Below are 22,610 nucleotides of genomic sequence, written 5' to 3'. Positions count from 1 at the left end.
ATTTTCTCTAGAGGATTATAATACAACCACTATTGTAAGTTATCTAACATCATCTACTCCATGAAAGAAAAGGAGTGGATAGAAAACAGGGATTTTAATAGTTATCTAAAACATAAGTAACTGATATGAAGCCTGATGTTTGCACTATAAGAAGGAATCCAGGGTAACCTGGGTGGGAAGGCACAGAAGTCGCATGGGAAGACATGCCAAGGTCATATTCAAAGATTATGTTTTGTAGTGTATATAGGTCGCCCTCGCTTCTGTCAGACTGCCTCAGGGCAGCTGTGGCTACTATCCAGTAGCTTGCCACAGCATGTGAATGTGTGCGTGAGCGACTGTAGTGTGAAGCGCTTCGGGGTCCTATGGACTTGCTAAGGCACTATACAAGTACAAAACCTTTTAATATTTGATGGAACCTGACTTAATGTCGTATTTTGATTGTTGATTCTATGTCGCATTGTGTTTCTGTGTTTGATATGATGTAAAGCACTTTGAAATGCCTTGCTGCTGAAATGTGCTATACAAATAAAATTTGATTAATTGATTGATTGATTAATATTTACCATATCTAAATTATGATGGAATCCAAAAGAGATCACATCTTCCCCTTATCTCCCTGCCCTTCTTCCTGTGGGCTGTAGTGACACAAAATCATAACAAAGATTGTTCATGCTTTGCTTTTCTTCAAGTAAACTATTTTTTTTCCAGTTTCCAAAAACACTTTGGTTTAATTAGAAATCTTAAACAAACTGTATGTCTGAGTGCTTATGCGTGGTCGTCTTTATGTTGCCTTGGTGATGGACTGACATATATAATCCATATTCCTGCTTAGGCCTGTTCAGGGTCAAAAGCCATAGATAGATTCAGATTTTCCATTCTACATTTTTGTAAATTCTATGTTATAAGCAAATGTATAGTAGGAGATAGTGCTTCCATAATCTGACTTTGTGGGAGTATTTAATAATTTGGGTACCATGGCACTTCACATGAGATCTTTGTCTGCTTAGCTTTATAACCACCAAAACAGTCCAGATCTGTCAAAAATGCTGTGAACAAATTTTGCACAGAACCAGAAAGCATTCGTAAACCTGTATTCTCTAAACAATTTCATATTCTTTCATGAATGAATGTGCCATCATGCTTTGCTGTTCATGCAAATGTTCTACAATGTTGAATAAATTTTACATGCAATGTTAGCATGTTTAGATCCATATTTTGAATAAGAGTTCTAACGCTTCCTTATTACCCCTTTCTCTAGGTGAGTGTGGAGGTGTTGCTTGAGTACCCCTTCTTCGTGTTTGGCCAAGGATGGTCTTCATGTTGTCCAGACCGAACCACTCAGCTTCTGGAGCTGCCTTGTACAAAGCTTTCTGTGGGTGATGTTTGTATTTCACTTACTCTCAAAAACCTGAAGAACGGGTCTCTGAAGAAGACACAATCTCCAGAACCAGAAAACAATGCTTCAGTCCCTCACTCTAGCCACGGGCACCTTAAACCCCCCAGAGCCATCTCAGAAGCATCCCAGAGCTGCAGTGTGGGAAATTCCAGACACAGAGAGCGCGAGAACGGGATCAGCCAGCGGGGGAGCGGTGATAGCGGGAGTGGGAGTGGAGGAGACTCCAGAGTGGAAAATGGAGATCTCACATTTGGGGAAAGAGGATCTGTTTCCAAAGATCAGGTTGCCAGGAGCACAGACCCCAGCTCCAGTAAGCCGTCGGGCAGCAGAAAGCGGAGGTGGTCTGCCCCTGAGGGTCGAAAAGTAGAAAAATCAGAAGAGGAGCCCCCTTTGACCTTGCCCAAACCTTCCTTCATTCCTTACGACGTGAAAGTCAGCATTGAGGGAAGGTCAAATATTGGCAAGTAAAAGGAAAGCAGGACTGTTAAAACATTTGGGATTACAAAAGAAACAAAACAGGATTCTTCAGAAAAAGGAATGCCCACATTACTATTTCATTTGTTTATTTTATTTTTTCTATCTTGAATACTGTACTGTAGAGGTAACTGTACTCTACGGCGTATCACCTTACATATTATCATATGAGCAATCGGTGCCGTTGTTGGTGATATTTTCATGAGATTCTGTATGCTGAGGGATTGGGGAGGAGTGCTGAACTTTGTTATTGGTGGCTCTGTGACGCACTGGCACCATGCTTGATGGTTCTGCCCAGCCACAGACACTTTACACAATATGTAAATTTCAAGCTGATGCAAGCTCTCTTGGTTTTCTTGACAGCAATTTCCTTCCGTGGGCACTTGTACCCGAGACTGCCTGGACAAAAACACTTCAACCACCGAGACTTGCCAAGTTAGCAGTAAAACATCAGCTGATTTTAAAGATTAGGGATTTGTAGCTAAATCCTGAATGTAATTGTCAAAAGTAATTGGTATTTGGTACAATTTATATCCATCTTTTTTCTATAAATGCATCAGAACAAATCACGCAGGAGTCACCGAGTAGAGCCAGTGCGTCACGTAGTAGAGAGGGAACAACACTTACTCTGCTTACTTTATTGACAGCAGAGTCTTTACTTTTATCTGTAGCATTTTCATCTTAATGTTTTAATTTTGTTAACCTCTCATCTTTTATCTCACAAGATAGTTGCTTTAAATGATTGTCAAAAAAACTAAATCAGGGGTCATTTATTCCTTGATTGAACCCTAGTTGGGTCATTGTTGGTGTATAAATGTGATACCCTAACCTGATACATACAAGTGCAAAACACACTGTGTTGGTGAGCATTGCTTTAAGAAAAGATGATTGTGTACAATCCCAATTGTATTTGATGAATTGCTTTGTATTTTTGTCTGTTTAGAAGAGCTGCGTGAGAGGAACAAAGAGAGTTTTGCATGTGAGCTCTGAGAGGGTCGGGATGTTTCAAATCACTCTAAACACCTGTCACACTCACCCTACAGCAAGCAGACTTTAGTTGTATCTTTATTCACACAGTACTGTATGTTTTTAGATATTTTTTTTATTATTTGGAGAAAAGTAGAAAGTAGCAGCAGCACTTTGGAGAGGAGAAGCATTTGGAAAAGCAACAGGGAGCTGATGTGCCATGGAATCATAAAGCAGTGGATGAATGTGACAGGTATAGAAGAAATTCTAGGTCAGACATGGATTAAACTGGTGGTGTATTGATGACATTAAGTACAAATATAGTGATTTACGGTGCCTTGCAAAAGTTTTGTTATGTTTTTTTGCATTTTGTCACATCACAACCACAAACGTCAATGTACTTTAGGGGGGTATTTTATGTAATAGATCAGCACAAAAGAGTGCTTAATTGTAAAGTTGGAGTAGGTCAATCCCAGTTGTTTTTACTAATAAAAATCGGAACAATTTGTGATGTAATCTTTTATATACAGCATATTTTGAACGGAATGTAAGTGTAAAATGTCTGGTTTTCTTCCAGCTTGATTATGTATTTTGTTCCATACACTGTCTAATAAACTCTGATCAGCTTCCCTCACCCTGCTGAAGAAAGGCATCCTTGCAGCATCATGTTGCCACCACTATGTTTCACAGTTTGAATGATATGTTTAGTGTGATGTGCACAGCGTTTTGCAAGGAGGCCAAAAATGTTTTGGTGCCATCTCACGAGAGCACCTTCTTTCACCTGTTTGCTGTGTCCCCATAGTTCGCTGCAAATTTTTAAAAAGGACTTTGAATACCATTCTTTCTACAGTGACTTCCTTTTTGCCACTTTCATACAGGCGAGGTTTATGGAGTGAAATTTGCAGTTTTACACAGTAAAATCCACCTATGTGTGATTTACTAGTTAATTAACAAATGAAACTTGCACTGGGTTTTATTTTTTGTCATCACAAAGAGGGTGTTGAATGCAAACCACACTTCACTCTTTACAATTATGTGCTACTTTGTCTATCACGTGAATGCAAGGCAGTGTGTGGTTTAATGTGACAAAATGTGTAAAAATAGCTATGTGGATTCTTTTGCAAGGTACCATGCACAATAGTAGACAAGTATTGGAATGTGTTTTCATAGTTTGGGCTGTGGGATAAAGGTGAACAGAAAAAAACCCCAGCTTTTTAAAATCCCAGTGATGTTCTGTGCTAAAACAAGAGCTTATAACTCACACCACATCATTTTGAAGGTCACCATGTATTTTGTAACGTATGTGTGTGTGTGTGTATGATGCTGGTGTGTGTCTCTCCATACACCCACACGCAGACAAAAAAACAGTACAGACCATCCCTGAAATCATTGACCTTTGATATGTACTGTATTTGTCAATACATTTTTAGATTTCTGCAGGTGCAAGCATACTTGGTGCACGGTGTCCCTACTGCAAAGACACCGGTGGACTGACATTGGACTGGTGCACAGCGCTAGCAGTACTGTCATACTGAAAGTGCTTTGTGGTGTGTTTGTGTATGGATGGGAATTTAGGAGTGTGTGTGTGTTTGCGTGTACATGTGCATTGTGCATAGGAAAGAGGTAGTTATTAGATATATATTTAGGAAATGCTTAATGTCCAGTGTTTCTACTTGGAGTCTTTACTTACGAGAATCTTGCAATTTGCACATCAGGAGGAGAGAGTTAGGTGGAGACATGATTTTCAGCGCCCCTGCCCTGAAACAAACTCTAGACCACATAAAAGACACTGGAGGAAACCAGGGTTTTGTTTTTTTCTGTTCCACAATAGGCACTTCGCCACATTTAGAGCACATGCTTCTACATCAGCTCTTTAAATGTCAGTTACAAAAATGTATTTAAACACAGAGCAGAATTTAAATGTGCCTGCCTACTGAATTTATTCAAAGACGGAATATTTCCTAGTGTCTCTCAAGGAGATTATTTGCCCACGGTTGAGCCCTTCGTGATGGAGATGGAACGTCTCAAAACAGCTGAAAGCCATCATCACTAAGATGTAGCGGTTACCTCAGCAAATGTGCTTGCCTGGTGGTTCGTATTGATGAATTTTTAAATCAGTGATGTTAAAGGTTCAACACCATTACACACTGGTTCTTGCATATAAAAGTCCTTGCAACGTTGATTGTTTTGAAACATATATAATAAAGGAAATTAGTTTTAAAATTTTCTTTGTGTAAGACCCTTTATGCCAGATTAAGACCATACCATATTAAAATCAGCCAGTATGTTGATAATTATTGAAGGATTTTCTTTGATGCTTTAAGACGACAATGTGCAAACTATTATGGGTAAAGTAGCATGGGAGTTACTCAAATGATTTAAGCACATTTTTGTGATGTGGGTCCTCAGTGAAGATGCTTTAGTTAGCATTAGGAATAGCTAATCAATGGCACAATGCCATCAGTTTTGCCCATTAGTGATTTTAAGGTTGAGTGGCCTGATGCTAGGGCTACAACCTTATTATGCCCACATTAGACAGTTAATAATCAAAACTGTTTGTTCTTAAGCCTTAGGAACTGCAGCTTCTAGAGCTTAAACAAGCAACCCACCATCCCAATAAATAAATGATTTGTAAAGGCCAAACAGGTATGTCCTCAGCTCCCTGTGGAATAGCACACACACCTCCAAATTGTGAGACCGTAAACAAAGTTTTTCAAGCTGCAGTTCAAATGTTATTTTCCAAGCTGGTAAAAGAGATGGTCTTAATCTGTAATGAAGGGGACCAGACTATATTTCACCATGAGATGAATTCTTCTGCAAGCATATCTGTTATGCATAACTGCTTCAGTTCAGCTTTCATATCCCATCTCTTAAGTCATGGCTTGTTGACATTTATCCCACAGGTTGTAGTTCACCTCTAAGGGGCAATGATGTTTCATGTGGTGAGTGTTTGTTGGGTTGATGGCAGAGATGGGCGGATCAGTCAATGAAACAAGATGGTAAAGGGGAGTTAACAAGAAGACCCCAAATGAGATTTGAAAATGCTTTATTTTTTTATAATAAAACAGGGTTTTCAGATCAACATCACCATAGTAGTGCTCTTTTATTTCTTTCCTCTCCTTCAGAAACCTATTCAAGAGAAATAGAAAGAGAAGTATGTGTTCCTGTGTGCATGTGTTTTACAAATGTATGTTTCTTGTTTTGTCTTTTCCCTCTTACCAAAAAGCAAGGAAAATCAACATTAAAACAAACCTTACCCCCAATCCAGTCATCCAAACTTTTGTATTCAAATAGGTTACACATAAAAAAATTGTATACCAAAGTCTAATTAACCTACTCTTGTTTTGGTTGGGTTAGGAAAGCAATAGAAAACCCATATTCAGGCACTCTGCTCTCATGAGTGGAACAGTCTCTGCAATAAACATTTAATGAAAATATTCCTCCAGCATACAGTCAAACAAATGTCTGTCTATTGTGAAAATATATTTAGATAATTATCCATCGATACAACTTGCTTCAACAAAACTTTTCCCCTTTATAAATTCTACTTTAATATCTTGAAGTTGCTGTTGCAATACCAGTTGCTAGTTTTCAGGGAAGACTCGTATATATGCAGTAACCTAATTTAACTCCCCCAAACCTCTTCTTTTTTCTGCTGGTCAGTCATTAACGCTGATGCTGAAGCTACAGGTCAGCATACGTCACATGCACCTGAAGCAACCAGCGCTTTGTCTCTGCCCAGCTCTGCCTCGTTGCCACGACTACATAGTGACCTCGTTAACTTTGTTTCAGGTACCCGATCGCAGCCAGCCAACCTCCCAGATACCTCCTCTTGAGGCAAAGCAATCGTTTAACTCCGTAACAACCGTTAGCTACCTTTCAGTGTGATCCTGTCTTCATGTTAGCGTAAAATGACCATTAAAGGGGTTTTTTTAGGGGAAAAGGGGGATGGAAAGGGTTTCTGTGGAAAGGCTATGATCAGTCAGTATCCTAAAGGGTAAAGTTAAAATAATAAGCCAAGTTTGGAGGAAGAATTTGAAACAGTTAATGCAGTGTCTAGTGAGAGTGAGACCAGCTCCAAAATGGGTTTCCATTTCAATGATTTTATAAACTTTTTAACCATTATCACCTTTTACACAGATGTTGGATATTCACACTGATCACATGTTCATCTGTGGTTCCTTACTGAAAATGTTTCTTGAGAAATTCACATTGCATAACATAAAGTGTTCAGTGTAATTGACCATAGATTTTTACACTAAATAAATTACTGTCTCTTGCAAGGTTGGACTTAAAACCTTCAAATGGACCGCAATGTTCGACTGACCAAAGAGCAACATGGTTTCTATTGTAAATAACCATTCAGGGCAAATATAAAAGGGGATCAGAAGTTATAAAATATGGTTCACATGAATTGCTGTGTAGTTCTTCAGATTAGTTTTGAGATGGCAAAAATTCATCAGATTAATAATGTTGTTATTGGGTCATTGCTGGGGTCTGTCAATAGCAGTTGCATAAACCATATAAAAGTGGAGGCCCTCGTGCTGTTAAAAACTTTTTGTGAAAGTCTGTGGATAATGATCAGGTTATCTAGTGTTAAATACATAGAAAGGTGATGCTGGTGTGTTAGTTACCAAAGGGCACATGTCAACCTATGGCAGTGAAACACAAGATAGATACTCAAATCATGTGACAAGTATATAATTAATTTCTTTAATCCTTATAGGACAACTGAAATTGAAACTGCAACTCAGTAAAAAAAAAAAAATTCTCTGAATCATCATTTGGTTTATTTAATGTGATTATGCTTGTTAAAATAGATCTATTAAACCCTTCTTTTTTGTGTTTTTATTTTAAAATAATTTGTTGAGGTATTGCTATTAGACCCTATTTCAGAGTGCATGTATTCCAAACCTCTGTCCATCAAACTTGGGAAAGTTATATACTGCTCATATCCTCTTCACAGAACCCCACTTAAAAAAAAAAATCTTGCCACTAAGGTTTTTATTTTACTGAGAAAATTCTGTCAATTTTAGTTAATAACACAAGTGAGCTTGGCATGGAGATTTGTCATGGATGAAGTCGAGGGAGTCGTAAAGTTCTTGTTTTGTTTATTGATCTGAAGTTTGCTCATTTTTAATCCTCTTTAAATATATCATAATGTGCAATACTTACATTTTATTTTCCCCTCTATTACCGTGCCAATTGTATGTAGAGCATTCAGAAAGCTTTTGTGTTCTAACCTCTCTCCATGTGTGGCCCTTCTGCAAAACAACAGTAAGGAGGCTTTTTTTTTAAGCAAGAAACAAATAAACCATTTTTTTTGTTTTTTGTTTTATTCCTCGTTACTCTCTTTTCCCCACACCTGTGTGGCCTTCCTCTGTTTTTGTGTATGTCTGCATCATGAGTCCTGCGTGTCGTTCAAACACGTACGAGTGTGTTTTATGTGTGTGTTTGTTGTTTTCTTCTCTAATTGACTGTGAGATCGTAAAACCCTGAACCTCAGTGGTTCATGGTTGGACTCACAGATAAGAAAAATAACCTCATTGATAGTGGGGACCACTTTTTGTAAAAAGTTGGAAAAAAGAAAGAAAAGTAAAAAAAAAAAAACAACAACAAACCAACAGAGATGCACATGTAAGTAGATGTAAACAAAAAAAAAAACTTGATAATGTTTCAGCACTTTCTAATCCTGGGACGGGCTCGGTCTAACCCCTCTTTCTCAGACCGCGGCCCATCCTAGGGAAAACATTCATTCAAAAATACATAGAGAGTGACAATGGGGGGGAAAAAGGAGGAGTGTGATTACTGATGGGAAAGAGAGGTGGCTCAAGTTTTTTTTGCACATCAGTTTTCTTTCTTCTTTGCAGTAACCTTGAGTTTGTCCCATCTTCACTTGGTGCCGGCGCGTTCCTGGGTCCAACGGGCCATGGCGCTAGGTGATTCTGTGGCTTGTTTTTCCATGAGGAAAACCTGTTTCTGTCTTTTTTTTGTGTGTGTGTGAGGAACAGAAATCTTTCCCCACCCCACAGCATCCAAGCTGGGTCATTATTTGTGCTTTCATTGTGCTCCCATGTTTTTGAGCTCTAATTTGGCAGAGGTGTTTGACAGCTCGGTTTGGGTCGTGCGGTGTGAAAACACTGCGTCCAAACCTTCGCTTTGTTTGCATTATCTTTTGGTGCAGGAGCTTTTTTGTTTTGTTTCTGGTCTCCTCGTAGCACTCAGTATAATGTCGGGGGACTTGAAAAACTATGTAGAGAATGTGTCATTGTTCATTCTTACGACAAGCTTCCTCAGTTGAGGAACACTGCTTATGTTTTTTTGTTGTTTTTTTTAAATTGGCTTCTTGCACAACTCGACAAACAAAATGAATGTTGGTGTGTGAGCTTTGACTTTTTTAATAAAAAAAAAAGGCATGTGTGCTCCATTGTTTCTTGATGTTTGTATTTTCATTTTTTGCAAGAAAAAGGATGTTTTTGGCACTTTTTTGTGTTTTAAAGTTTTAAAAGTGAATAGAACTTTATCAGGATTCCTCTTTTTCCTTGTTAGTTATGTTAGTTTTCTTTTTTCTTTTTTTTTTTTTTTTTGTCCATAGCGCTGGATAACCAACTCAGGCAGAAAGATTAAAAAAAAAAAAAAAAAGTTTCACCCCAATCAATTTACATAGTGGGCTGTTTAATGTATGTACATTTATCACATATAATTTGATATTGCAGTTGATTTTTGATGATTAACAAATGTCATAACTGAAAGTAAACTATAAATTATTACTCTGATATTCTGTGTAAAATGCTGGAGATGCCTTGGATTTCTCTTCAGTGTACTAAACGTCTGCGCACAGCGACAAACTCTTAGAACTGTTTGCCTCTGACCTTCCCCACTGCCATGGAGGGGATGGAGGCCATACGTCAGTCGATTCCTTCCCCTGGTCTGAACACTCAGCCTTGAGGCTCGCCACTGGTCTGTCTAGCTATCACTCTGCGAACCTGGTACATCGAGTACTAAACTGAAACTCTATACAGGCCGATGAGGTGGGGGCAGAGACCCCTACATCAGCACAGTCCGGCACAGACAGCCTGTCCTGTGGTGGGCCACAGAAAATCCCAGCCAACTTGTTCGTACTATATTGTACTCACTCAAGTCTCCGTGTGTCACCACCCTTATCCTCTATAGCAAATGGAGAAAAAAAAAACCTGTTGGTGTATGTATTTGACATCTGTATAAATGCACCTCTTTGAAAAGGAAAATGAAACCTTGACATATCTGGACTAAACTGACAACTTGTGTCTTTATTTAAGAGCGACACACTGATGCACATAAACACTGCACTTAAATCACCATTTGTCTGGGAGTTTATTTTCCATTAACTAAGCAGCACCCTCTAGTGTCTGATAGACTGCATGGGACATTGCTATTATGAGGAATTTTTCAGAAGTTTACATTTAGTTCAAAGTTTTCTTCAAAAAAATTTTAATCAAATCTGTAAATCAGATGTGTTTCAACGTTTACAGTATTCTAATTTAATCTGAATAAGCAACAGTTGGTTTTAATTTGTCAACAATGACCTTCAGCATTGAACTACAATTTGCAAAATCTGTTGCCTTTTTGTGGTCAGTAACTAAAAGATTAGGGGGAAAGTTGTGATCCATTAAAACCACAGGATTGACTTAAGGGTATGCTTTAACTATGAGTTTCCATTCGTCATAAAATTCTCATAATTTAGGTGAGAAAGATTACCAGAACAGTCTCTTTGAACTAATGGAAAATCATCTATTTCTGACTTTAACATCGCTCCTTTCTATATAAAACCTAAAAGGTTACCAGTTTGTATCTCATCAGATCTTTAACACACATATGCCTAACTAAGAGTCCAGGGAATAAAATGTTTCCATCTCTTCCAGGATGACCCTGTTTAGCTCCACTGACTGACCAGCGCATTGGAGAAAAACAACCCTGCAGAATGATGCTGCCACCACTGTGTTTAATGGTAGGGATTGTGTTAAGTGCAGTGGCTGTTTCTCTGATTAAAGTTCTGGCCCAGCCTGTCGGTGGTCAGCCATATCTTGATAGGTTTGCAATTAGAAGACAGATTAAACAGTCCTCTGTAAGAGGCTTCATCTTGTGAGATGTTTCAAAATAGAGCTTTAACCTTTTCCACAACCTTATCCCTGACCTGTCTGCTGTGTGTCTTGATCTTCATGACGGTGTTTGTTCATAACAAATTATTTTTATTTGTTAAAAGTTGCTAAAATGCTATATTCTAATTTTTATTTCATGTGCATTATTCTGTGTTGGTCTAACACATGAAACCCCAATAAGACTCATTGAGATTTATTTTAGTAAAGGGACAAAATGTGAATAAGTCTGAAAGAGATTTTCCTTTGCAGCTTTAAATAGTAACAAGCATCACAGAACAAATTATCAGAGGTTTCTGCATAGAGTTTATTGCCATATTATTTTTCCAAAAATAATTAAAGGTTTGATTTTCTGGATCCTGCATTTTGATTTGCTAAATCATTGCGAGTAAAAAAAAAAAAAAGTGCCAGAATAGTGCTCCCCTCCTGATGAGTTCACTACCATGTGTGTCACTAAAACAGCTCATGTTGTGATAATTAGTGATATGCTGAGTGCAGAAATATCCAAACTAAATTACATAGTTGCCAGTAGCTTGAATTAAGAACACATTCATACTCAATGATATGGCTCTTTATCTAACTCCCATAAACCGGGATGCATTTATCCAGCAAGTTATCATTAGAGCATTATATTTGCACATTCCCATCACATTACATGCCTGGTTACATTATGGAGTCTGTAAGCATGTAAATGCTTTTGTTTGAAAACTGAGAAGAACAACGCTTGTTAGACTTTGTGTTTAGAATCTGCAGGAGTTTGAACTTTTCTCGAAGCACACACCCTGATCCAAACAGGATGGATTTTCATGCCACGCCTCAGTCTGAAACTCTGCATCGACATGCACAGTATTATGATGGAGCCATAATGTTTGCTGTAACTGTTTAAGAAGGAGCTTTCCCTCCCTAAGTGAACATTTGGCTGGATTGTTGCGTGACTCGGATGAAGGTGGTTCTCCGGCTCAGCTCCTTGAGTTTGGCCGCTCCCACGTAGGTGCACGTGGAACGAAGTCCCCCCAAGACATCACGGACGGTATTTTCTACATCCCCTCTGTAAGGAACCTCAACTGTTCGCCCCTCAGAAGCCCTGGAAGCCAAGAAAGAGGAAAAAAGTACAAGCAAAGGTTTTTCAAACGCTTTTTTAGAAACTATTTGAAGATTTAGTTTGAGAAACGGTCAAATGTCGGTGTCCTGTTGCAGCTCAAACGGATATTTCGTGATTAGAAAACAGTATTTCATGTGTAGATACAATGATTTGGCATCCTACAAATATAACTGTGTGATTATTTGTGTCAACATTATGCATCTTCAGAAATGTTAGTTGTTTATATAAGAAAAAAAATGTCATGGGGTAACTGACAGCTGGGTTTAAAGCAACAGTTGTTGAATTATCAGCAAGCATTTTAAAATGTCTTGCAACAATCAAAACATCTAAAACTCTACTTTCTCGGATTTTATTATTGTTCCTACAACTTTGATTGATGTACATCATGTCCTAAGATTGCAATGTTATCTGACCATTGCAGAAAAAAATATGCTGAGACAAATAGCTGCTTCTTTGTATGGCAAATTAGATTTTATCGGTGGACTTGAGCCACACCAAAACTAAAGAACAAACTTGTTTTGATCAATTTCTTGATCATGTAGTCATCAAAGAAGCACTAATAGTTGCTAATATTTCCTTTTCTGAAGCTTTGCTCAGAATATTTCAATACAGGACAGGTGATCTACACTTTTCAAAAATATTCTCTGGAAGGGACACCTGACAATCAGATTGCTGAAATTTTCCTCTCTTTGTCGTTTATTTCCCATAGAAAGTACTCCTGACTTAGTGCTTCCCGTGTTTAGCTGTGTTTCTTTCCTAAGCAGTGCTGTTGAGTCTATTACTATTACTACTGACAATATGTTCTCTCTGTTTTTTTCTTTCCTGTAGAAAATACTCTTCACTTGATGCTTCTATGTTTATTTTGATCTCTTTCGTAGAAGGTGAAACTGTCAGAGCCATTGTTGGGATTAACAATGCATTCTTTATGCATTTCTTCCCACCGGATCCACGTTTTTTGTGCACTATAACCTTTTTCTTTTGTAAAAAGTCCCTGATCAGTGCTTCTCTAATGTGTCTCTTTCTTTCTTCATTTGTCTTTTTTCTCTTTTACTTGTCCTGTTTTCCTTTCTTGAAAGAATCCATTTCTGTTTTAGGCTTGTTCTGCTAACAGAACAAGCCTAAAACAGATGTTCCTTTCCCATATTGCTACATGCTTTCTCAGGATGATGGTTTGCTGCAAAGTCAGTGACTCAGTCCAATCAAGTCTGCTTTCTAAACCAAATCTTTTGTAATTAGGATTACATAATCCACCGACTTTGCCTGTGTTGTTTTACTATTTGGACAGTGGTCCCATTTGTATTTTTGATTCTGAAAACATGGTTAGATTGTGTAGTAATGATTTAAACTGAATATGATTGATGATCGTAAAGGGCCATGAGGTTAGATTTTTAGTGATTTAGCTCCATATAACAGTATGTAATGCAGTGGTTCCCAAAGTGTGGGGCAGTGCCATTGCAGGGAGGGGGGGAGCGCGGGAAGCGGTATGGATGAAAAAAAACAAAACAGTTACACAAAAGTGTTTCACTGTAATGATGTAGTTTGTAGTTTGTTTTGTTGCAACCTGAAGTGTGAAATTAACTTCAATGGAGTTTGAAAACAAAATATGTGTACATGTGGTTTATGTGTGGTTGAACGATGTGTGTGCCCAGTTGATTTTTTTTTCTTTTTTAGGGGGGATTTTATTGTAATCCATAGGGGGGCCCAGAAAATCTTTGGGAACCACTGATGTAATGTGTCCTGTTCCTCACCTGTACTCTGCAAGTCCACCCACATATTTCTTCATGGCCGTGTCAGAGCTCATACCATAGAAGAGTTTGTACTTCTTGCCGTTCTTCTCAATGATCTCCCCGGTGCACTGGTCATGACCTGCCAGCATTCCTCCCATCATGACAAAGTCAGCCCCGGCACCTGAGGAGCAGAGGTCACAGGCGGTCACAGGTGTAGAAGTTGATGAAGACACAAACACTGAAGCATGATTACTCACCAAAGGCCTTTGCTACATCTCCTGGGCAACTGCAGCCACCATCCTAAGCAATGAATAATTCCACCAATGTGTCAGTACTGTGGCCCGAGAATTATGTTTTTCTAACTTTGTGGACTGATGCTGCCCTCTGCTGTCTGCAAGTGATATTGCAGTGCTCAATGTGGATTAGGAGTTTTCAAAAACAGTTTTACAGACTGAGCTTAATGTATCTTCTATTATTTTTAAGATATACTTCTCAAAAGTTACCATTTCTTATTTTGCCCTGTATTTAAAGTAGAAATTGTAAGATTTTGCTATGAACTGAGGATATGGAGCCTACTAAATCAGACTGTGGATGGATGGACTGAAGAGTGGATAAGAAAAAACAATAAAATTTGCTGTTCATAAAACTACATTTTTATTTTCCATACCTTTATAGTCATGGAAATACTTAAATTTAATACTTTTTGCGCTGTGTGTAAGAAATCTGTGAATGAGATTCCAAAACTGCCTCCACCTACTAACGGTTAAAGCTTTGCTCATGGGAACCAAAATAATCTAGCTAGAGCAGTCCAATTCAGTTCACACATTGAAACAAGTATGCCTAAATTGAATCACCACTCAGTTCTTTTGTTGCCAAAGGTGAAACTGACATCAAGTATTTAGAGATTCATTAAAGACTAGCAGTCAAAATTTGAAAAATAAAAACACTTTCATCAATTAAGTTTAACTCAGACAGGAAATGCTCTTGTATTTCCACACAATTTATATACTTAGTTATAGCTGTCTGTCAGCCCTTTCACAGTCATATAAGCAAAAACAACATGTCCTTACAGAGATAATGTGACCTTTGAGTCCGTGGGCTGAGTCTGCACACTCTATGACAGCGCTCAGCTGTGGATAACCCACTCCTGTCTTGATCCTTGTCGTGCACACCGAACCTGAAAAATACAGCATTAACGCTGCATTAGAGAAGGGGAGGTCTTTCTGCAATCTCTATCTATCTCTGGCTACAGAAACCTGCTGTGGAGAATTAGTGCATTTACTTCTACTCTCTACAGCTGATAATTATCCCTAAATTTTCAAATCATTTATTAGTTTCCCTTTACAACATATCGTGCATGAGCAGACAACTTAATATGTATAATGGCAAACGGACTTTCTGTTTTCTTATTAAACACTCGGATGATTTTATCCACCGACCTGGTCCGATACCAACTTTGATTATATCAGCACCAGAGAGGATGAGCTCCTCCACCATCTCCCCTGTTACCACATTTCCAGCCTGCAACATAAACACCAAAAAGCACTCATAGATCAGCCTTTACCTGAGACACCGGGGGGACAAACTGTTGTATGAGGTCAGATGGGCCCATTTCCTTACCATGATGGTGTGTTTGGGGAACTTTTCTCTCACCGTCTTGACAAACTCCACAAAGTACTCTGAGTAGCCATTGGCCACATCCAGACAGATGTACTGGAGAGTAGGGACGGCCTGCAGGATGGCACACAGCTTCTCCAGGTCTGCATTGCCACTCCCTGAGCTAGCGGCTACATGCTGAGTGGATGGGAAATATACCGCTTCATCTTCAGTGTATTAGGATTTAATGTGGCAGACCAACACAGATGGACAATAACACATGGCTTTCAAATTTCCTACAAATAAAATTTTGAAAACTGGGATGTGCATTTGTACTGAACTGACTTTAGTCAATAACTCTGTTTTGGAACAGGTTTCCATCATCTAGAGACCAAAATGTTGGTCTGCTCTTCATTACAAAAATAGCAAGTGCTCAGTTACACTGGATGCAGAGCACCTATTAACATCAAGTCTTGCCAAGGATTTCCAGTTGGATTTAGGTCTGGGCTTTGACTTCTAATACATAGACATGTTGTGGTTTAAACCTTTAAATTTTAGCTCTGTCTGGCTGGACGGTCAGCATCATGGTCCTGTTTAAAGGTGAACCTCTGCCATTGGGTCAACATTTTATTTAACCTTGCAAGTACTTTGAGTGGAGAAGTGGTGATGTTACCTCTAAGCATTCTGGATGGTCAGCAGCAAAGTTTTTCCAGTCTTCTACAGAGTAGTGTTTATGGATGGCTGTGAAGAGGGTGTGCTAAAGACAGAGTAAAGACAAATATGCTCAAAGTGAAGGGAAAACTGTACCATCATACAGTTTCAGCTGAGCTAAATGGAAACAATGCCTCTCTACCACATAAGGGAAAAAAAACACTTTCAAAAACTCACTTTACTGAGAACCTTTGCCATCTCAAAGGTTCCTGTTGTATCCATGTTGGCTGCAATGATGGGGATGCCAGTGTAGGTCTGCTTGGAGTTGCGGAATGTGAAGGTCCTTCGAAGATCCACCTAAAGTTCAAGAAGAGATTTAACTTTATCTAGAAATGAATGAAACATTTGGAAATTCCCTCAGATCCTTGAAGTTACTGGTCATGCCTGAAACGTGGATACACTGAATCAATTAAATTCACAAGTTGGCTTCTAATGTGATGTGTTGACCTATAAAACAAAGTTTAAGTCTGACTGCTTTTTGTAAACTCTAGTCTTTAACGGGTTCTACATATGTTATTACTAGTATTCGGAAACTTCTCGAGGTTTGTTTCTCATTGTTGACTACAGAAGGCTTTTGCTATGTAGAGGCAGGACATTTATTACATAAAATCAATCTCACCATAGAAACTGATGTGTTGTACAATGTTCCTTCTGCCAGAGTGAAATTGTTTTTTAGAGCTGCAGATGAAATTGGCTCATATCTCATCCTGGCATAAAGATGGTTCGGTAAGTGCTTCCAGTGCAGCAAAGTCATTTTTTCAAGGCAGCAAATAAACATTTCTGACTTTCAGCACAAGCTGACTCTCTGATTTTCCTTCGTCCAATATAAAACGCTGAGGTATGATACATGGATCCTCTGGAGTTGTTTTTAAGGATGTGAGACTTGAGCTGTAAGTCTGGCAGTCTGCTAAAGCAATATTGCTTTAAAAATGTCAATATAACAGGGTCTGATTTTTTTGTTTGGGTATTGTAACAAATATATATTTAAACTTTTAGATAATTGTGTATTTTTATATAGTTCTGATTGATCGTTGTTATGAATTTCTTTTTGTTTTTGGATTTAGCTGCGTTTCTATCCAGTTGTTCTACCTGGTCATGTTGTACATTGAGTTATGCAAGGTAGCTACATGCCTTACATACTATCTGCTGGGAAGCACTATCTGAAAAAAAAAGAAAAAAAAATCTAAATTCTGATTTGACTTGTTAGTCAATATTTATTGACTGACAAGGTTTCAGCTGACAAGTCTTTGGAAATCTTCTGGTTGGAGTTAAAATACCAATTACTGTCTTTCAAACTGCAACATCTTTTACATCTTTCTTTAATTCAACTGAGGAAACGTTCAAATAGTATGTCTGGTTCAGAATGCTATAAGTTGAATGTATTAAGATCCAATTTATGCAGCTTTTGTCTGCTATGTGTCAATGCGACACCTGTTATTCTCTTAAGGTTATGCCGCTTTTATGCCACAATCATCTGTCCATCTGTCTGTCCAGCAGTCCAACAAATTTATAGTGAACTTGTGTATTCATTGTAAATGAGTGAGCTGGAAAAATTACTGAAAACTAGGTAAGTATTCCTAGTTTTCCTAATTTAGGAAAACATTTTATATATTTAAAATGTGTATAAAACCTGTTTTATAAACAACACAATAGAGGCCACAGTAAAAAATAGCTCAATGTTGATGTCATATAATGGAGACCAGGCGAGGTCATTACCACTAAGGACACAAAGGACATTGAGAGTTAGGCACTTTTATTATTGCGTCAATTGAAAGGCTTTCTTTGGATTTTGTCACATTCAAGATGAGAACCAATGTTGGTTCAAAGCAAATAATTATTTGTTTATTTTATTTTCTTCTCAAAGTTGTCAATTTGATTTAGCTGTTTCATTTTAAGCTGTATGGGTCCCTGTGGTGCCATTTGATACATTCTTTTCCAGATGTTCCTGGTTGAGAGACGGAACAGGATTCCCTCTGAATGAATTGTCTCGTTTGTTGCTATATATGACAATGTTCGCACATACATTTGTTTTGGCGATGGTGGAGAGTACCACCTAACACGTCAATCCCTCATGTAACATTAGAATGGAAAAAATGTGTGATTACAGTGCAGAATGGGCGACTCAGTTCAAGCTCTATAAAGTCACAAACACCAAATTCCCTCACTTCAGAGGCCAGAAGTTCATGTTTTCCTTCATCCTGTCCTCCATGTTTATGCTACAGTACACTCATATCTATTTGTCATGTGGAATGTGCTCTGGTTTCATCTGTGACACACACACACAGTCCTATTTATAAACAGCGTTTCTGAGAAGCGTCCTGTGCTTCATGTTGCGGTCCACCTCTCAGATACCAGCTCCCACCTCCTGCCGCTTTCTGCTTCCCGTCTACTGACACCGAACCAGTCAGAGCAGCTTCGGCTGGAATCAGACCCAGTTCTGGTGATGCGTCGTCAGCTGAGGAAGTTATAGGGTTAAGCAAGCAGGAACACGATGCTCTGCTACTATAGACATTCAAATACAAAACAAGTTTTTTTTTCCAGTTTTGAAATATAAAAATCAGATGAAAATTGATAAATGTTCTGTTTTTTGAACCACTGATTTGCTCATTATTGTTTGTTTTCATTTCAGCCAACATGTTGTTTTTTCTCCTCTTTAAAAGACTAACCTTGTTTGTTGTCACCTTTAAGAAGGTCACCTCCCTATTACATGACCACACTCCTGGAGGAAAGCAAACTTTATAGCTTAAAATAAGCATAAACAAAATCAGGAAAATAGAGGAACAATAGTAGTGATAAAATCACTGAATTCAGCTTTGTTGAGGCACTTATAAAGGTAAATAAATATTTGAATTGTTTTTTTTTTTTACTTCAGTCATAATATTAAAATAATTAGCGAGTTCTACATTTTCACTGCCTGCCATGTATGACAAATTTACAGGATTCTGTTGTGTCATCCAGCACAGAGGCCTTCAACACAGATCTCCTGAGAAAGCTGCTGTACATCATCTGAGCGCCGGTAACTAACAGCACCAACCTCCGAGCGGCTCTTCAGGCTGCTCCTCTTGGGTCTGAACAGGACATCCTTGAAGTCCAGCTTGAGGTCTGCGTCCACCCGAGGCATCCTGGATGCCCACAACACTGATGCTGAGACTCTCCTGAGGAAGGCTGCAGCAGCTGCGGTGGTCGCCGGTGCCGAGCCCCAGCCACCAAACCCGAACCTGCAGGCGGCCAGCGTATTTAAAGCAGAGGGGAATCCAGCCCAGTTCTAGCCCCCATGGCTTTATTTGGGCCTGGGCTCTCTCCCTCCCTCTTCCTGTGTTTCCATCCTCTCCTCCAGCCTCGCCTGTCTTCCCCAGCCCCCACCCTCTCCTCCGGCAGAGTGGCAGGAGCAGCGGTTTCTGAGCCCGGCTGTCCCATCCACCGACGCTGGCTCACACACACTCAAACTCTCTCTGGCACACATAGAGAGAGTAACACTGCAGTGGCTTTTATGCTGCAGTGCTAAGAGCACACCTGCTGTCCAGCTGGGGCATTGCTTCTTCCACTGCTAGGTGTCAAGACAGAGCGGCATGGAGATAAACACTAATGGAAAGACCATGAGTGAAGTATAAAATATGCTTTTTTATATGGCCATAAATCTGGGCCAAAAAATATATACAGTATACCTTGCTCATGTAAATCCATCTTTGTAATATTGTAAAATATTTCATTTCAAGCAGTTGATGAACATTTTATTACATATAAGAAGAAAAAACCTCTATGCATCTCCTGATTCATAGGAGAAAATCCTTGGGATAGTCTTTACATTTCAAACTGATTGGACAGTTGCCAGTGAAACTGGCCAATCAGAAGAAAGACTGTTTTGTTGCATATTATGTCCCCATATAGTCCCTAAATAGGACACATTGTCCTAATGTTGGAAGGCCCACTCCATATAATCTAATAACATACAGTATATTCATTTGAAATGGCTTCTTTCTTTCCAGTAAAAAAAATCATAAATTTTTGTGTTATTGTTGCTTGATATAGATGGTACTTTTGTGACAGCAGATCATATTGATTGATAAACTGGAAAGTCAGGTTTTATTCTCTGCTGTGTTACATGGTTCAAATCTATGATGACAGACTTAGTTGAACTACTTTCTATTATTTAGATTTCTAAATGACCTTGTGTCTCTCTGGAAACTTTCATGTAATAACAAAATGTTTTCTGTTGTTCAGGTTACACAAAGAACTACAATGTCTCCTATTATAATTACTTGCTACGACAGTTTGTGATGACATGACCACAGACTCTTAGACATGTTGTGTGAGGGTTCATCAAACTGATTGATGAGCAGAAACTGGCATGGAAGGTTATCATTTCTGTTCATTTGCTTACAATACAATGCTAATCTAAGAGTGGTTATTTGGATGGTTGCCTCGTAAATGTAGGAAAACAGCTGTAAAGTTTAATATTTAGTATTAGAAGATATTTTTGACGTTACAAAAATGAAAATGATCAAACACGGTTGATTCAAGAACAAAAGTTTCTAAAGAAAACATCTTTAGCCATCACTGATTGAAAGTTTTGTTTAGTTACTGAAGTTAATAGTGCATTCATTTAGAATGTTTAAAAAAAATCATTTCTTTCTAACCTAAAATTGAACAAAATTTTGGTTTTTCAAAAAATAGCGGGTTTTTTTCATCCTTTTTCAAAGTCCAGCGAATGTTCAAAGTTCAACCGCTAGATGTCAGCAAAGTTACAGAAAGCAGCTAAACGAAGATCAGAACTCGCACTGGGGTCTCAGCCTTCACTGAAGTGTTTCCTGGAAACAAGCTGTTTCTTTGTTAAATGTGTGTAATGTGGCAGGAGAGCTGCTCAAAGCTGTCACTGATGTAGAAGAACTAATTAAACAGACAGATGAACTGTGGTTCTAAAGCAGACAAAAGTAATGAATCATAATAAAGTTATGATTCATCTCTCAAATAAAGTTGGAGTTTACTTTATAGTAATATATATTTTGTTTCTTACACTTGTTAGTATTCAGTTTGTGAACGAAGCAAGCAAGTAAACTTCTCACACCTTTTTTGCAACTTGTAAATTAGAAAAATATTAATCTGAATCTTTTAGCATAAATCCTATATTTTAAACAGGAACTGATATGATAAGCAAAATGAAAGTTAGCTGTCACATTTTAATTAACTATGATGTTTCATATTTCTATAACTCATTTTTGACCTTTACCCTAATTTAGAAACTAATTTTCTTTTAACTGCTGTGGACCTCTTTGGTTGTTGCTGATACATAGACATATGAGAGCATAAAATTCTGGTCTCATAAGGACACTCAGACATCTAATCAAGCCTTATCTCTGTGGAACTGATAGGATTTGAATAGTCTACAGATGTGAGATAAGGCTGTTCCAGCCACTGCTGGACCACTGCTCCTCAGACTCATGCATGCCACTCCATGCTGCTCTGATAAGATGCTAGCCCTTTAGCACTTTGGCTGCCAACAAAGCCAATAGGAGAAGAGCACAGCAGCTTCGTACTGCACGTATACTGTGCCAGGTTGCTGCTGGTGGAGTTTCAGGTGCTTCAGTGACAGAGAAAATGGGTGGCAGTGGAGCGATGAGATGTCTCCGCAGGCTGTGTGTTTTATTGCGTGCATAAAATGGGTCACTCTTAGCGTTTCACTAATGTTTAACTAATGCAGGTTTTAATTTAATGGACAAAACCTGCCTTGTAATCAGTTTGTGAATGTGAAAAACACCTTACTTAACATCATGTGACAGACTTATCTAGGCCACGCTGCCTGAGACCTGGGCAGGGACAAAAAAAACATTCCTTCCTGGAAACTGTTACTTAGCAAATATTTTTCATGTCCTTTTCCCTGTTGTTTAATTTACTTAACCACAGATAATCTTCTCAAAACGACAAGGTCTTGATATGTAAATGTTTATTAAATATTATACAATTGAGACCATACGTTTACATGGTAAAACAGACGTGCAACTTTTATTTTATTTCCTTGCTGTTTGATATCAAATCAGACTAACCTTTTCCTGTTTTGGGTTAACTAAGATTACAATAATTTTTTAAATAATTGTTTAAAGTCAGAAAAAAAGGAGAGAATAAAATAAGCACCATTTTTTTTGTTTGTTTTTGGATAGCTTCTTCCTGACTAAGCAGCCTTTCACCCATGTGAATCCAGGACGTTTATCACTGTGGATATGAAGGGACTCCAACCAGCTTCATCAGCATTTTGCCAAGTTTTTTTTTTTTTTTTTCTTCAGAGGCTGATTTGCACATTTCACACACAAAATCCTCATCCTGAACTAAGAACCTGCCTCCTTCAGGACAGACATTCCCATGTTTTGTTGTTTATAATTGTTTGGCTGATAATTCTGGCACCTTCAAATATCTGAAAATTTCAACCACTGATGAAGCAGATATCTAGATATCTTGGTTTATTTTTATCTGTTATTTTGTCTTCACCTATCAGAAGTGTACGATTGTCA

At 38.4% G+C, this 22,610-nt stretch overlaps 2 protein-coding genes and 1 long non-coding RNA gene across 7 annotated transcripts in view; 2 read left to right on the top strand and 1 right to left on the bottom strand.

Annotated features, from left to right (window-relative positions):
• atxn1a (ataxin 1a) overlaps positions 1 to 10,170 on the top strand; it is a 104,214-nt gene extending 94,044 nt beyond the window's left edge. For all 4 annotated transcript variants that reach the window (XM_032581660.1, XM_032581661.1, XM_032581663.1 and 1 more), the window contains one exon: positions 1,259 to 10,170. In XM_032581660.1, the coding sequence (XP_032437551.1) occupies positions 1,259 to 1,864 (606 nt within the window). In that variant the 3' untranslated portion in view covers positions 1,865 to 10,170. The remainder of the gene's footprint in view (positions 1 to 1,258) is intronic.
• Positions 10,171 to 11,259: 1,089 nt separating this feature from the next.
• Positions 11,260 to 19,528, bottom strand: gmpr (guanosine monophosphate reductase). Of its 2 annotated transcripts, XM_032581665.1 has the most exons (10): positions 19,142 to 19,527; positions 18,470 to 18,562; positions 16,285 to 16,404; positions 16,070 to 16,153; positions 15,421 to 15,594; positions 15,240 to 15,321; positions 14,871 to 14,977; positions 14,058 to 14,100; positions 13,822 to 13,981; positions 11,830 to 12,055 (listed from the first exon to the last, which is right to left on the bottom strand). In XM_032581665.1, exons 3-10 carry the CDS (start codon positions 16,327 to 16,329, stop codon positions 11,875 to 11,877), a joined length of 876 nt encoding a protein of 291 aa, XP_032437556.1. In that variant the 5' UTR covers positions 16,330 to 16,404; positions 18,470 to 18,562; positions 19,142 to 19,527; the 3' UTR covers positions 11,830 to 11,874. The 2 variants fall into 2 exon arrangements, with proteins under 2 accessions (XP_032437555.1, XP_032437556.1); XM_032581664.1 differs by lacking the exon at positions 18,470 to 18,562 and having other exon boundaries at positions 11,260 to 12,055; positions 19,142 to 19,528.
• LOC116731814 (uncharacterized) lies at positions 18,558 to 21,911 on the top strand. Its single transcript, XR_004341636.1, has 2 exons — positions 18,558 to 18,940; positions 19,066 to 21,911. It is a non-coding gene; the product is annotated as an uncharacterized LOC116731814 (long non-coding RNA).
• The last annotated feature ends 699 nt before the right edge of the window (positions 21,912 to 22,610 follow it).

The sequence above is a fragment of the Xiphophorus hellerii genome, chromosome 13 (assembly GCF_003331165.1).
Source record: "Xiphophorus hellerii strain 12219 chromosome 13, Xiphophorus_hellerii-4.1, whole genome shotgun sequence".
Classification (NCBI taxonomy): domain Eukaryota; kingdom Metazoa; phylum Chordata; class Actinopteri; order Cyprinodontiformes; family Poeciliidae; genus Xiphophorus; species Xiphophorus hellerii.
The sequence above is the reverse complement of the archived record's forward strand: the minus strand, read 5'-3'. Positions and strand labels throughout refer to the sequence as shown.

What these genes read in the sequence shown, in the direction of transcription:
- gmpr (XM_032581664.1), bottom strand. Translation starts at nt 19,228, where the DNA reads ATGCCTCGGGTGGACGCAGACCTCAAGCTGGACTTCAAGGATGTCCTG. An exon ending in TCAAAGGTCACATTATCTCT is followed by an intron (nt 14,101 to 14,870) that starts GTAAGGACATGT and finishes TTCATTGCTTAG; the next exon opens with GATGGTGGCTGCAGTTGCCC. An exon ending in AGATGTAGCAAAGGCCTTTG is followed by an intron (nt 13,982 to 14,057) that starts GTGAGTAATCAT and finishes TCTGCTCCTCAG; the next exon opens with GTGCCGGGGCTGACTTTGTC.